The sequence below is a fragment of the Serinus canaria genome, chromosome 4, assembly GCF_022539315.1.
Source record: "Serinus canaria isolate serCan28SL12 chromosome 4, serCan2020, whole genome shotgun sequence".
Classification (NCBI taxonomy): Eukaryota; Metazoa; Chordata; class Aves; order Passeriformes; family Fringillidae; genus Serinus; species Serinus canaria.
Window position 1 is genome coordinate 10,760,765 of NC_066317.1, and position 16,471 is coordinate 10,777,235.

Here is a 16,471-nt window from a genome sequence, read left to right on the forward strand (position 1 = left end):
CTACCTACATAATACCAAAATGATAAATCACAAAAGACTCTTCTACTTTGAGATCTGAATTACTATACTTTGCTGGGTTTAACAGAACTGATGAGGTTGTTATATGATCTGAATTTCATACATAAAAGCTGGAATTCAGCAGAAAGCTTGACATTCAAAGTGCCTAAGAAAAGTGTATCTAATCATAACTTCTAAGAAGTATTTACTTGGCACACATATCTAAGGAGGTGGTTCAGAATAGGGTCATTTGATATTCAGGACAGGGCTGGTTTTTTCCTTTTAGGTCAAATGTTCCAAAGTTCACTAGCAGTGCACATACAAACCTGCTCAGCTCAGGCATTGTTTTCAGAAGAATCAAAAGATGGGATTTAGCAGCTAAAGTCTTGAATAAAAGGAGTTTCATGTCAACTGATAATTTCTTCAAATTATTAAAATTCCAGAATTACATTTCAGTTGGACAAATAAATCGATATTAAAAGTACTATTCAATTAACCAGTTAATTAACTATGAAACTTTCTCTTACGTTTAACATGAAAAGGATAGATATCCTAACTGACAAATTTTAACACTTCAGCTCAAAAGCATTAAAAAAAGAAGTCACATTACTGTGCCCAAAGGTTTAGCTTTACAAAAATGTAAAGGCATTTCCTCTCCCCACACCACTTAAAATCCTCTTCTAGTAAATTATTCATGTTCCTTCACATACCTCATCATCTGAGCTGATACAGCTTCCAGAAATATTTTTATCCAAGTATATTTTTGAAGTGGTTTGTTGCAGAAAGTCTGAGATCCTCTGTACAAGGAAGTCTCTGTCTTTCAAGTTGGCAAAGAGGAACGTCATTCTGTTTTTTGTGCTGATTGACAGTGGGCTGGGCAGCACACTAGAGCTGTCTGCCTTTTCCACTATTGTCACCTAGGAAGAAACAGTTGCTACAGCTTAAGATCTTTAGTTAATCAAGCTGCTTCGTTTAAGAAACCATCTTAATACAATAAACCCATGCTTCTTCCACCCTTATATCAAATCCCTATGGACACCCCTTTGCCAGAAAACACGGTTTGCATACAAGGGCTTACAAGCCTGAAAGATAAAGGCTGTAAACCCTCAAACAATTGGTTTCAATACATTTTCCATCAAAACTCCCCTGCACTACTTAGCTGATATTCCTCAGACCGTATTTTAAAAGAATCAGTGAAACAAAATTTCATCTGTGGGATACAAATCTATCAGCTTTTTGCAGGACTTCCAAATCCCTCTCTTGCTTCGTAACACCTTCTTTGAAACTTTGGCCTACCTTTTACAGCCAATACATGTGAATAAACCATTTTTGAGAAGATGCTCCTGTACAACTGTACTATAGTTGAGTACTGTGAAAACAGTTGCATAGTAGTATTTTAACTGCATTTTCACAGTACACAGGAACTTGCAACAAAGGGAAATCAGCCCCATGTCTTCCCTTACAAAGGAAAATATCTAACCCTGTGAGGTGGAGGCTTCTGTATGGCCTTCAGTTGTTACGGAAACAGTCACTAATCTAAATGAACTCCAACCTGTAAACAGTACTCATACCACAATCTACTGAGTACAGGGAATGAGTTCCCTGAGATTTTGGTAAAGCACTTAACACAAAGAAATCTCAGGGATAAGTCATACATACACTGTTGATGAATTATGTAACAGCTGTTTGTCCTAAACATTACCAACTATTACCTTATAAACATATCAATCCATCAAGTTTGTGCAGTTCATACATTGAACAAAACACAAATCAAAATTTGTGATCATAAATACTTGTAACTACTGCTTTTATTACTTAGGATGATTTCTTACTGAAAACTGACTTACTGCCTTCAGAATAGAAAGTGGGACATTTAATTTTGCTAGGACTTTGACTTTTGCTCCTTTAACCCTTTTAAAAACAGAAATCAATGGTAAAACATGAGTACTACAATATTAATAGCTCTAGCTAAATTGATAGGGTAACCATTTTTCATGCATTTTCTTTGAAGACCTAAAGACTGCAGTGCACCTCTCAGGGCCTAAACCACTTCTCTGTTCTCCCCACCTCCTTTAATATTTCTGTTAACCACAAATCTACTAGTTACTTGTTAACTGAAAGGACTTAACTAATAGCATATTGAAGTTAAAAAGTGTTCCCTATGTTTCCTGTTCCACTTAAAAGCTGTTCGAGTGCAATCAGCACACAATACAGGTAAGTTCTAAAGGCACAGGACAGACATTAAGCAAGCTTAATTATAGCTCTGCTATAATGAGAGCTGATATCCACTAATTTCCTATTCAATAGAGACACACACACATCTGAAGTGCTTTTTCTTGGAGAGGACACCTGCTGAAGGTGCAGTGAGCAGTGCAGTCAGCCACTGAAAAACTTCTTTCCCCTTCATAATTTCTGAATCAATGTTTTGCTATTGTCTCATCTGTCAAAACACCTCCAGGATATTACAGAACATTGGAATTAACTCAGGGTTTAACCCAAAGCTTTAATTAGATAAAAAGGTTTCCTTTAATTACTGAAGGTACTGATCAATGTTCTGAGGACTGGCACTACCCCCCTGGTTTATTGTTCTCCTTGCTGGTGCTGAGACTTGAAGCTGTTCAAACAGAAGCATTTATTCTTTTACCTACTTCTGTCTCTTAAAGCTTTAGAGCTGCACTGAATCCTGTGCTGCTGTGACTGTGGCTATCAAAAGCAGTTGCTGAATCAGCATTCAGGAAAAGAGGTCCGGGTAAGTGAAGACTTCGACTCCTCCTCCACCACTTTACCTGCAGGACTGCCATTCCCCTTGATTTTCAGACAGTGAAACCATAATTGAACGTCTCATCCCAAACAACCAAAGTTGTTGCAACAAGCCACTGACAGGCTGTAGTTCAAAGTTACTGAATATGTACTTGTTTTGCTCTTAATGATTTGCAGGGGAAAACAGTGCCTTGAAATATTCTGTGGTTCTTCAGTCAAGCCAAACTGTCCTTAGTTACATCAGCCTTGCTACTACTTCCAAAACTTACTTATCACAATTTTCCATTAACCCACAAATCAAGTCAACCATAAAAATCTCCCCAACATAATTAGTTTTTTATTGGATCAAACAAATTCTTCTTACTGATGATCTGCTTTAAGTAACCAGCTTTAAAAAGGGAAACACACCAATTTGAAAAATTCAGACAAAATATTTTCCACATACAAGACTAAACAATTGCAAGTCTGTGTGAAGGGCCAATTCAAAACTTTAGGATTGTGAATCTTTTTATATCTGACAAAAGCAAATCGTATCTGACAGATTCTTTTAAAAAATTTCCACTTATCCGATCTAGGAAGTTTCACCCTCCACTCCTCCCTAGGAGGCACAAAAAATGTAAAATTGGACTGTAAATCAGAATACAAGTTATGAGAGAGGAAGAACTCACAAGGGTTATGAAAACTGATAGAAAAAATTCCACGTGAGCTTTAGTAGCAGGAAGCCTGAACTAAGATACACAGTCACTAAATATTACTTAAAACACATCAGTATGGCATGCTCAGAAGAGATAAAAAGGATGAAAAGAGGCTTTTCTCCAAAAAGAATCAAAAAATAAATAATAGTCAAAAAACCCCACCAAAATTAAAAAAAAAAATCAAAGCTAGGCTGAAATATCTAATAAGAAATTGCTTATTTATATTGCCCTATAAATTAAAAAATACAAGTATTTACCTCTCGAAGAGGGATAATAAGGCTGCACAAGTTCTCTTCTTTACTAGTAAAGCAAATATAGTTTGTAGAAACAAACATCTGACCCAAAATATGCATTTTGTTGAAAGGAGTCCAAAGAGTACAGTCTGTGTGTCCATCTAATTTCTCATCCTTGGGAAGTCGGAACAATGCACGGTATCTCTCACTCTTTGCTCTGGCATCAAGATCTCTAAAAAAAACCCACACAAAGATTTTCTTGGTTTAGGGAACGTATTAATACATTTTAGATGTATTTTATGCAAATCATTGCAAGTTACCTGCAACACATAACTCAGCTAAGCAAGGAGTGTACAGCAAAAAGTTGGAAATAATTCACCTATGATGGAGATAAACTCTTCACTTTTGGAAGGTTCTAAAACTACATGAAAAAAAAAGTCTGCCATGAATGAATCAGACATTCATCCTTACTTCTCAGAGAGGAAAGACTGAGTGAGCTTTCCATATTCAGCCGTACTTTCTGAGAATATATACAGTGAATCCATTTTTTTGCTAATAGTAATAAAAAATGCGTTTTTGAGGGTTTTTTATTAACATTATGGATTCCTTAAGGTCAGAGTTTGGTAACAATTTCAAGACTTAGTCTTGATAATGCATTCAGTGCAATACACTCAATAGTAAGGACAAACAAAAGTGACATAATGCATGTCAGACATCACTAAATAATGAGAAATATAAACAAGCACTGGCTATAATTCTGTATGGTGCACTAACATGAATGACATATAAAGAAGAAACAAAAAAGAAACTAACAAGCTGAAGTGTGATCTAAAAGAAGAAAAAATATTTTCAGATAACTTTTCATCCCTTAGAATTTTATGTCAATTTTTGTATCGCTGTTACCTAAACTATATTCCAGATAGAATTAAAAATCTAGACTAATTTCTCAATTCCAGCGATAAGACCAAGTATGAATGCTAGGCATAGTTCTTAATAACACATTAATCACTTTATTACCTTCCCATACAGACATAAATTGGCCTCACAACAGATACCAAAATGTGGCCACTGTCAGGAGATACAGTAAAGAGCTTCTGAACAAATGAGCATTTGGCTCAAGAAAGTTTATTTTTGCAACATTCTCATATTCCTATTTCAACAAGATACCAAGTAATTACATTTAAATAATTATTCACATTTTGCCACTATTGGAATCAATAATTCCTTTTGGAGTAGCAGTAAACGGTCCCAAAATTAGAAAACTTTTGGACAAAATCCGGCAAGTAAAAGGACTAAGGAGGAACAGGTGAGTAAGAGCCGATGCTACCTACCGTTTTAGAGCAGATACTTTTTTTGGGGATTTCTTTTTCAGTTTGGGTAATGACCTGTCTTGTTCAAATCCTTCATTGTCCAAAAGCTGTCGCATAGCTATATTGGCAAGCTGTTCCATTAGTTTAAATGTCTCACTGATATTAAGGAATACTGAGAAGAAATGTTCACTTGACCTTGTGCTCACTTTGATCATATCAGGGAAGAGCAGCGTAGCATTCTTCTCAAGCTGAGTGATATCAACCCAACGGATAACTAACTTTGCTGAACAGAAGCAAACAAAAGAACGAGATTCAGTACAAAAATGAGCATATTCAGGAGCTTTTAGCTTCCTCTTTCTATAAAATGCATTCAACTTTTTCTAGCATCCTGAAAAGTTGGGAGCACTGCATAAATAGATCAAGTTTGTACAAACAAACCACTGTTGCTTGACAAGCAGGAGATAAAAAAGTTTAAATATCATTTACTTTATTTACAGAACACCACACAAGCATTACAAAGCTATATAAGCTAATGTGACTTTTCATTATCACTACACCTGCTCAGAGTCTAATGTCCTCTTTTCCTATGGAAGCAAGGAAACACAGTCTAAACACATCAGACAGGCTTGTGTTATTTTTATACAGTAAAAAGTTCCAAATATTGCAGCCACAACAGAGCCTAAGCTTTTCTCCCAACACCAATACAGGTGGTGTCCTTAAAGCAGGGGCTAAATCCCAGGACTGATCCATTGCCCATAACCAAATACTGCTGAATTGTTCAACTCCACCGTGCTTTGAATTAACTTCCTGTAGAGCAGCCTGCTTGCATCCACACTATGCACTTCTTTATTTTGGGTCTCCTCTGAAACGTTTCTGATATTCTGATGTTGAACAAATGCAGATGTGTCATTTAACGTTGCAAAGTCTGCCAGAGTAGTACTTGAGCAGAAGAGAAAGCCAGAACTGGTGTGATCTTGTCCCTATTTCCTTTTGGGCATAGCTCCTGAGGTGAACCATGTCCCTAGACAATGCCAAATACTGTTTTACAGAGAACTACTTTGAGAAGAACCAAACAAACAAGGGAACAAGCACACAGTTAAGCAGTGTGACAAATCAGGGAATTTTCCTCAGTTGTGTCTCTGTACCCTCAGTGATCAGTATGTGAAAATAACAACCTACAGGAAATTTCCTAACCATTTTTAGATGCACAAATTACTGTTCCACTGAAAACATACCTTCCCTGCCCATGAGAAAAGAGTAAAAGCAAAGGTGATTAATGCTGAGATACACCCAGCCCTGACGGGGAACCTTCCCCTTCCAGTAACTGCAGGAGTAGTAGTTCACTAATTTCTCTTCCTCTGGCATTCCAAACAGCTTGTGAAATTTCACTATGGCTTCCTTGAATTTTTCTGTGTCATCATCCTCTTTGATGCCATTGATCTTGTTGTACTCAGCAATGATGCCCTGGCAGGGAATAAAGAAAGAACACATCCTGTTAGTGGCCACGGGCTATCAGATATCCTAATTCCCACTGCTATCCAGGCCACAGGGCACTGTCAATTACTGCAATGCCAAGGAAGTTGTTCTCTTATTGTTCTGCTCACTCTTTGGCTTATGTAGTTATTTACTTTATTCAAGGCTTTCTTTCTGATGACCTTACTGTGCCCATGTCAAAAGCAACCAAACACCAACCACTTGCCAGTACCTCGGTTTAAATTAACCAGCCTAACTCAAATACTCTTAACAGCCCTGTGAAGCACCTATGATCTGCAGAATTTTCCTCTTCCTCCTTCCTGGGGAGACAGACATTGTATTTCACATGAAATTTTTTCTGAAGGGAAGGGAAAAAGAAAAAGGGAGAAAATAAACTGTTGTTCTTTAGGGAAAATTTTGTATTACTTCTATGACCCCTCTTATTGTGGACCTCGAGCATAGAAGAGCAAGGTGTGGGGGGGGGAAGAAAGAAGAAAAAAACATCTTCAATTAGAGTTACTAATAGGGTGGAAAAAAAATCCCACTTTCAGGTGCAATTGACCCTCATGAAACTTGAAGAGGCAACAGGTCAAAAGATGTTTTTTGATATTTTTTAAGACTATGGTTCCTTTTGTTCTATACTGAAGCTCTGTTTTATTTGCTTATTTTTCCAATCTTTATTGTCTTTTCCATAAAAGTTATAAATTTTTTGCCTTTTTGTGACTTTTTGCCTTCAACTTCCTCCATATTTACATGAAGAGCAGAGTATAAGACAGAGAAACATCGTTCACATTTAGTATTCATCCAAATCTAAGAAGTAACAATTTCCTTAAGGATTCTATTTCAAAACACAGATGTCTTCACATATAAGGTATTTCCATGATCATCTATAGCACTTATACCTGATTCACTGGAGAAACACAAGCAACTGTGGGATTTGTAAGAGAGCTGACTTACTATACAAAATGTTAAAAAAAGAATGAGACAAAGCCAATTCTTTGAATACACAACAATAAATACAGCAATTTTTCTTACAATCTTTGAACAAAGTATTTATTTTTAGATAATTCTTAGTACAAAAAAGTACTTTTTGCCAGTATAGTTATTGTCTGACCTATAAAGAAAAAAAGAAATTCTGAGAAAACCAACACTCCCACTTCCCACCAAGGAAACAAACCAATGAACTAGCAACCCTAACGCCTATATGAAGTGCAAATGCCAATACTACAGGATTTAACTACACAGAAGAGAGGGAGGAGACATTATGAGTGCATGAAAAAAGATTAAAATTAAGCACTGCAATGGAAAAATAGTTGTACAGACAACTGTCAAAGTTTAAGACAGTGCAATTAATTTTAGAACTTACAATGCCTTAAGACCTGCCTATATATCTATATAGGTTTTTTAAAAATCACACTGCTCTAAGCTATGTGCACTATTCCCAGTTTCCCTGTTTTTTACACACATGTTGCCACTTAGCATCTGGTAGTCCTTCAAAAAGGCAGAGCAGCCTGGGGACTACCAGCTCTAATTTGTTTCAAATTCACATCACTTTTCTTTCCCCAGTCATATTTATCACTGTTTTAACAACATTTGCAGCAATTAGTACACTACCTGTATTTTTCCTCTGACAAATGTATTTATGTCATTCTCATTTTCAAAGATTGAAAGAGTTTGCAACAAATTCTGTTCCAGCCATTCCCAGTGTTCAGTGATTTCCTTCCTCGAGCAACCTATATAAAAACAAACAAAGAAACCAAAAGTCACAAAATTAATAATTCACTAGTGTCAATGTCCCTTTAATCACGAACAAAAACTCTAAGAAAACTTCCCAGTAAGTGGAGATGCAATATTTCATTAGATGCTGTCCTTCTGGAAATTCCAAAATTTTCTCCCATTTGTATTTACTTTAACAGCTCCAATGAAGGCAACAGAATGCAATATTCCATGCAACTTCCAGGGGAATGTCACAATTCTGGTTGTAGTACAGATACATAAATCATGTTGCAGAACAGCCTACATATGTTATTAATATTTCAGAACCACAAATGATTGCCACTGCTGCTTCTCCTTAAAACTACTGGATGCAACCAGACCTTTCTAGAACTCAGGAGGTGGTCTGAACACTATTTTATCTCTTCTTGGCTTTAACACTGCTGAAAAAAGCAATGATTAAATGCATGAGCTATGTATATAAAACTAAACTGTCATCAGAAAAATTGCTTAGCTTGTAAGAGCAGTGACAAGCAGCGCAGACACACTATTATGATGAACTATTTCTTAAAGCTGTCTCTTTCTGGTTTGTGGTTCATCAATTATTTTTCATCCCTTCTTCTGAAACTCTTTGGCTAATTACTCTCAACCCATAACAATACATCTCTCTTTTTCCCCACTGCTTTTTGTCTCCATTATCTCACTATTTACTCTCCCAGTCTCCCCTACAGTAGATCAATCAGCCCAAAATCTATACCCCAGTTCTCAACAATTCACCATGACAGGCTAGGTCTCTTTCTTTGCTTTGTTCAGGGCTAAAATACATACTTGCTGTGAGGTTTTTAACTACAGGTTTTTACCTATCTTAGCGTATAAAAGTATTCACCATTTTACAAACACTGGCCTTTTAGGTAAATTAAGCAGTAACTCTGACTCTAAGGAAAGGAGAAGAAACCAAATTTAAGAGTTAAAACACTGCACTTCAAAATACAGAGCCCATAAAAATGCATGTAAGTTACCATTATCACAAAAAACCTACAGCAGTTCTATACCTGAAAAACACTCAAAGCCACTGTGAGCCACTGGTTTTATAGGTGGGGAAGGACCTAAAAAAGTTTCTCACTTCCGAACAGAATTTAGATATAGCACCATTTTCACCTTAAACTGAGCATAGCACTCTGGGGGGGGACACTGGCATGGGACACAGAAGTGCCACTACAATATGAAAGGCTGATTGTGTACAGCATTTTGCATCCCTAGACCATCAATTGTTCTTGAAAAGTAAATAACAATTCTCCTGTATAACTGTGACACCTTTAACTCAACCCTGCAGTGCAGAAAGGGCTGTTAACAAGACTTCTCTCCAGAGTTATAAGGCTTCAAATTCACCAGCCAGAATCCTCACAGGGACTAGATCAGTAGAGTTAATATCCAAGACAATTCACATCCAAATCTGTCTAAACAGTCATTTTAGAGCAGACAAACCTCCCTGGATTACTTTCATCCTCAGAATACTCTTGCACAGAGCAAGACCAAATGTTACAAACAAATCACAAAACAACTGCATTTCTTCCAGTCACTCTGTACAGCTACTTACTGAAGATGGAGATTATTTCTTTATTGAAGGCACGAAAAAAAGACAAATTTCTGTAAAAACAGGTTACAAGTACCAAATAACCAGCAGTCTACTCTTAGAGAACAGGGAGGGACAGTGCAGAACAAATTAGAGTTGCACAGCTAAATGCATCCAAAGCCCTTAGTAACCTGTATAATTTTAACAGCCCTTGATCCGTTCAGAAGAAATTGCTTTAGTTGCAAATTCATAAAATAACCACAGTGTGAGCCTTAGGGAACACTGGGCTGCTCAGCTTCAAGGTTGCTTAGATAAATTATTTGCTCTCTGTAAAATTTTACCACCCTGCAAGATCCACATTATTCCCCTCAAGTGACAAGACTACATTAATGCAGTCTTTTAATTTAACTAAAACAACTAAACTATCAACCAGGTATTAGAAGACTAAACATTTAAGAAACATTCCACAAAAGGAAATCACAGATATGTAAATTAACTACATCAGCAATTTCAATTAGGGTTAAGATTGATAATTGAAGAGCATGTTTATTAATACTAGCTTAAATGAAGACAGAGTATTTCTACATAAAATCCACAACACCTTTCTCAGAAGAAAAACAAAATTCTCACAGTTCAGCAGCACCGTAAATTTTATATTTCTACATCTATGGTACATTTATTTATTCTGGGGCCATAACTCATAACTATTCCTTCCATTTTATGCCCCTGCTTATCTTGAGGACATGCTGTAGGTATAAAATTACAGATATTATCTATAGGTGTCATGCAAAAAAATCTAAAGAGAAGTCACATGGCCTATTTCCAAAGTCTTAAAAATAATTTCTGAATACATGCACAGTATAAGGGTCTTTGAAGAAACACTACTGTGTCGGGAGCTGTGTGACATGCTATTTTCTTTGAAAGGGAGTCTGCAAATAGCAAGAAAACTCATATCCTCAGCTGCCCCCTTTTAAGTTTATGGGATGGAGTTGGTTACTAATTGTTGTGTGTAATGTTGACTTTGGCAGGACAATGAGTTGGAGACAAAGTGACCACTCACCTAGATCTTCATGCGGCAACAGCCAGAGCTTACTCCCAAGCCCTTCCTTATAAAGGGCATTTGAAAAACCCAGTCTGGTTATTTTCATTGGTGTGATCCCTACACCCCTTCAGGTTCTGGCCAGTGAAATGCCTGCAGCCTTAGGAGAGGTGTGATTGGGCAAGGTCCCTGTCAGTCAACCCAGGGGCTGGTTAATTCAGAGTACTAGCCAGCTTCTTCTGTGAGATGGGGCAACAGCTGTGCACTGACATCTGGATGAAAATAAATAAACATACAGGCAAGTACTTTTACCTGCTCTTTCTCTTTTGAGATCCGTGGAAAGCTGACATGCATTACCTATGGTCACAGCAGAGCAGATGACACTAAAAAACTGTTAAATGCAGATTTCGGAACAACCTTCATAATATTGACAACTTTGCTAATATCTGGTTTTAGTATTAGCTGTCAATAAAGATAAATTATGTTATATGAATTTTAAAATCTTCAGGAAGTTGGTACAAAAGGCTGTAGAGGGGAAAAAGGTAGTTTTAACTGATGGTTTTTTTCAGGTCTGATACTATCAAAAATACTTGTGCTAATAAGAAAATAAGTAAGAAAGTAAGAAATACTTGTGCTAATAAGAGCTATCAGCAAAACTTCCTGTTGGATTCAGAAGGTGACACAGCTTTGATATCACCTTTGCCAGACACAGAAATCACACGCTTCTAAAAACAGAGCCTGGTTTGAACTAAAATTATTAGATCTATAGCAAACCTTCATCTGTTTTTCCTTCTCTTTCCTTACCAAGAGGGTATCTGTCTAGAGGAAAAGTCATCCAAATAATCTAAATGTCAAATTTCATTGGGAGAATGGGCACTAATGAAGTGGCACAATTAGTTGAAAAGAAGCCTACAGCATCATTAACCAGTATTTTTGAAGGACAAGCAGCAGTGGGGGTGCTGGAGGTTACCAGGCCTTAAAAGAGATGATAGGCATGTATTCACTTCTCATCTGTTCTCTCTTCTCCATTCTCTTCCAAATTAATAGAGTTTTGGCTGCTGCCAAAAACTTTGTTGCCAGTGAAACTTTTGAGCTGGAGGAGTTGCACTGAAAAGTTTTCATTTGCTAAGACTGAAAATCAATACTATCAAACCAATGATCTGACCTGACAAGCTTGGCCAAACAAAGCTAAATGACCTGACTCTTCTGCATTTAACTCCAGACACTATTTTCAGAGACAGCAGACAAAACCAGAGACTAACTCCATTCTGTTTTATGTTACTTGCAATAGGTACCTGACTACAGAAATAGGCATTTAGTACAGGATCTGATACATGAAAAAAACCTATTTAACGTACAAAAATATCAACTCAATTATTTTCACTACTATTATGACAAAAGGAACAGTCTTACTGCTAGATCTGTCCAAATTGGAGCATTAAAGACCAAAACTCTTAAAAGCTGTTGCATCTGTGTAAGAACATACACTTCTGTAGTTAACTTTAATCCACCTACCCTCTTGCTGAATTCTAAGTACATCATACATAGAAAGACCACACACTGTCTGAAATAAACATCCAGGAGGCAGGGCATCTCTGGGATCTAGATGGTATTTATCCTGGACGAGACAGGAAATGTCTCACTGTTTGCTATTCAGTATTTATGTGACTGCTGGTGCTGCATTTTCTTCCTGGTTACCCTGCAGGGGAAGCCAGGTGCCCTGTCTGGGTAACTAGGGTGCTACAACCCAGGCACTCCTCCCACCATTCTCTTTAGACACACCCCATCACCCAGGAATGCTGCACTTTAGAAGTGCTGTAGGAGTGTGCTCTATGCCCACTATTCTCTGGGCATAGAGAAGAGCACGCAAGGAGGAATTGGTACTGCTAGTCTAGGAACACCTTTGGGTGAAGAAAACTGGGAAATCATAGATGTTTCATCCCTGCCCCATGGCCATTTCTGGTTTCATTCAGTCATTGTGCTTAACACACCCATCCATGCTGGCATTCAAAGTCTGACTTGCAGAAACTCCGGTGCCACTGAATTTTGCCACTACAGCAGGTTTTCATCCTGACCCATTTATTTGTCCTGACATGACTGTGCTCAGCAGGAAGGATGCTCTCTTATTATGTTATGTGACACAGTTCCAGGAAGAATAAAAATCCACGTCAGTGTATTTGTCCTTACCACAGGCAATGGTCCAGTAGACCAAGGAGTCTGGAGCTTGGTAGAGGATTCGATATGGTGCCACTCTGGCACTGGAGTCCAACACAACATCAAGAGTACCCACAAGGAGACCTGTAGAAGAGGAAATTGTGATGAACACACAGTGATGGGAAATTCAAGATCCCACAGGAGAGGGCTCTGCAGCTCCTCCCCACTCCATTTCACCCTCCACAGCAAAACGCAGATCTACATATTCATCATCACGCTTGTTGTCTCAGGCCGTAAAGAGGAAGAGTGATTTAACAGGGAAACATCTTCAGCTTAAACAAGACTTCAACTCTTTAACGTACATCAATGCTAGCATAAAGACAAGGCAAATTGAAGCAAAGCAGAAGGTAGTCGTGTTATAAAATCATGTTTAAAAGTTATTTAGTTCTTTCCTGTATTTCATACACTGCTGGAACCCTGAGCAGTAAAAAACCTACCAACTACAAACCCTCCTCCAACACCAACAAGAAATACCACACAATCCTATCAATCCTATAAGGGTTCAAAACTTGAATGTCACTAGGTAAAACTAAAGACTTCCAGCAAAAATAATTGTGCTACTTAAGAGTCTGATTATTTAGGGTAGGAAGGATCAAAATGCCTTAAGAATCAAGCTGTTTTTCAGATGAAAGGATACTGAGGAAAGACAAAGCCATACTGTTTTCCAGAAGTAGCTTTGAAAATTTGCTACTGAGAGAGCCACCAACAATTGCATACCAACAGCTACCACTAATTCCTAACTATATTTCCAAAAATTCTAGATCCTATTTTTATAATAACTACACATAAAACAAAACTCTACCCTCCCAAGCTCTCTTCAAGAAAGACCTATTTATTTTTAAACTATGTAACAGTTTTCACATTTTTCATCTCCACGAAGAATTTTCACCTCCCCTGTAGCAATGTCAGATTTAAATTTTCATGCTGAAGTTCTCAGAAAATTGTTTGGGAAAAAAATTTGAAACATATAAACAACAAATGGATGAACTTTCAGAGATTTTTTCTTTTTTGTGAAAATATTTATTAGGGTAGAAATTAGAGGATTTTTTCAAACAGCTGAAATAAACTGCATGCACCAAAAACATTTTAAAACTCTCCTCTTAGAAGTTTGCTTCTCCTTTCATGTCTCGTGTGTTCATCTTTTACTGTCATAGTTTTATTAGTTCCTTATTTTTCTCTGCTGAAACTGGTATATGCAATACTGCTTCCCTTCCTGTTCCTTTAGATTTGTGCTGTGCATCATAAAGATATAAAAGCAGTACCCTTTTTCCATCTCAGTAGATCCCTTAAATGTGAACTGAAACTGATACTAAGAAACACCCCATCTACCAGTGATTTTGTATTTCCCCCATTCTATCTCTTTTATTTGTATTTTGTTTCATACAGATCTTCTCATGTTGGATCAACTGTAATCTCTTTCTGCTCAATGAATTAACATACACCACTTCTTAATCCAAGAATTATGCAAGACATGAGAAACAAGTCTGGGCACATCAGACCATTACTAAGGTGTGCTACAAAGCTCTCTGACAATTATAGGATATAAACACGAAAAATGAATGTAAAATATCCCAGTGTACATTAGTCTCACTAGCTTTAGTTACCCCTCATCTCTCACACATTTTGATTACTGGTTGTACACTGACAAGCTTCCTCTGAACAATTTTCCACCAGCCCTTCTAGATACACCCTGGCTTCTTTCAAGCTCAGGAGAATGAAGGTTAAAATATACCTTTAATTTTTTTTTTCCTCTCCATCTGACCTTCACAAGTGCAGTATGGTCCTGGCCCAGAAAGCACGTGTCACTTCAACCACGGGCAAAATCCTCAAAAATGTAAAGCTGCCACTACTGCTCAACTAAAGTGGGGACCAAGCCAGACACTACACTTTGTTCATCATCTGGGTTTGCTGCAAATACAGCAGGCATATTTTCTTTTTGCTTTTCAGCTTCACATGACTACTGACAGTAATAAATATGCAACAGGCATGATCTAATACCTAAATAAAGTTGTATGCTGGCCAAATGCAATCTTCTCTGAGATACAGAAACACTGCTCATTCTCTGTATTCTTTAAAAACATGCTTGTTTCATTCCTCCTGCTGTATTTCCAAATTCATTAGCATGTGGGTGGTCCTGCCAAACAATTCTGCCCCTAGTTCTTGGAGCACTGTAAAAACTGGGATAGGCAGGTAAGATTAGGAAGTCAGAATAAACCGACTGACTTGTATAGCAATGTCAGGTTCAAAGGAACTTCCCATCCTACCTTCTTCTCCCCCGTATATGGTAGACAGGAGAGGAACATCCCCCTGTGCCACCAAACACTGTAAAACAGAGCTGTGTATTTAAGAAATGTGAAGAACACTATGAAAAAAACCCCACCAACAAAAGAGTGAAGCCAGCAGTGACTGATACAGTAGACGTCAGGTAGGAAAGGAAAAGAAAGCAAATAATACTTTTCAAGGGTGCAGTAAGTAGGAGTTGTTCAGGGACTTTTCAGTAAACAAATAATAAAATAACCATGTAGTGAGGTCGAAGGAAGAAATCTGACAGAATTCCAGACCATTGCAGGGAAATTCAAATCCGAGCTTAGCAAGATAACTGCAACTGACAGTTTATCAGTAACATTTTACTTGTATCATGCAATAGCTGTTTTGACAGATAATACATGTGATATTAAAAAAAAGCATGTGTTTTTATCACATGAAAACTCGTGCAATCATGCAGCTGGGCCTGCCTGCTCTCCTTCATGAACAGTTCTTTTTCATGTTGTTAGGTCAGTGTTGTTTGTTGTGGGTTTGGGTATGTGCTGTTTGGTTGGGTTTTTTTTGCAATGCAGACATATGATGCAACCAGAATGAAACAGCAGTTCATACTGATAATCTGTTTGAGGATTTTCTACATGAAGTAGAAATGAAAATAAAAAATATATATTAAGAGAATTTTAACACTGTTCATTAGCTCATGAATTCTTCATGTAGCAAGTACCTTTCCAGACATGATTAAGTAACTGAGTTTCTATAGAAACAGAACAGGCAACCAAGAATCATATTCCTTATATTAGACTGGCCCTTGGGCAAGAGCCAGTGAATTACCCAGGCATCAAATCACATGACTATACTGACTGCAAATTTTTTCCCATTATTTCATCAGATTTCTGACTGCATAAAGAAATAAGGGGAGAAATCTCCAATGTAAGAATACTAAATCTACCAGCCCTTGCTTAAGCAAGAGGTTTTCATGAGACAATTTTATTTAAAGCACATGGTATAATTTGTAGGATTAGCGTCTGGCTAATTGATGGGAGCCCCAGTCCCGAAGGCACTCAAGCGTGAGTAACCATTTATGTACAAACAGTCCCATCACACACACATGCCAAATTTCTAGAGCAACCTATACGTGGGGCAGGAGGGAAAAAGGGAGGCATAATGCCTTCACTTTGCTTGATACAACTTTTTAATAAAGT

At 37.4% G+C, this 16,471-nt stretch overlaps 1 protein-coding gene across 2 annotated transcripts in view; it reads right to left on the reverse strand.

Moving 5' to 3' along the window:
- TBC1D9 (TBC1 domain family member 9) overlaps positions 1-16,471 on the reverse strand; it is a 48,013-nt gene that overhangs the window by 20,899 nt on the left and 10,643 nt on the right. For both annotated transcript variants that reach the window (XM_050973711.1, XM_018922429.3), the window contains exons 2-7: positions 12,981-13,091; positions 8,083-8,201; positions 6,231-6,459; positions 5,017-5,278; positions 3,710-3,917; positions 708-914 (exon numbers count right to left, since the gene is read on the reverse strand). In XM_050973711.1, the coding sequence (XP_050829668.1) occupies positions 708-914; positions 3,710-3,917; positions 5,017-5,278; positions 6,231-6,459; positions 8,083-8,201; positions 12,981-13,091 (1,136 nt within the window). The remainder of the gene's footprint in view (positions 1-707; positions 915-3,709; positions 3,918-5,016; positions 5,279-6,230; positions 6,460-8,082; positions 8,202-12,980; positions 13,092-16,471) is intronic.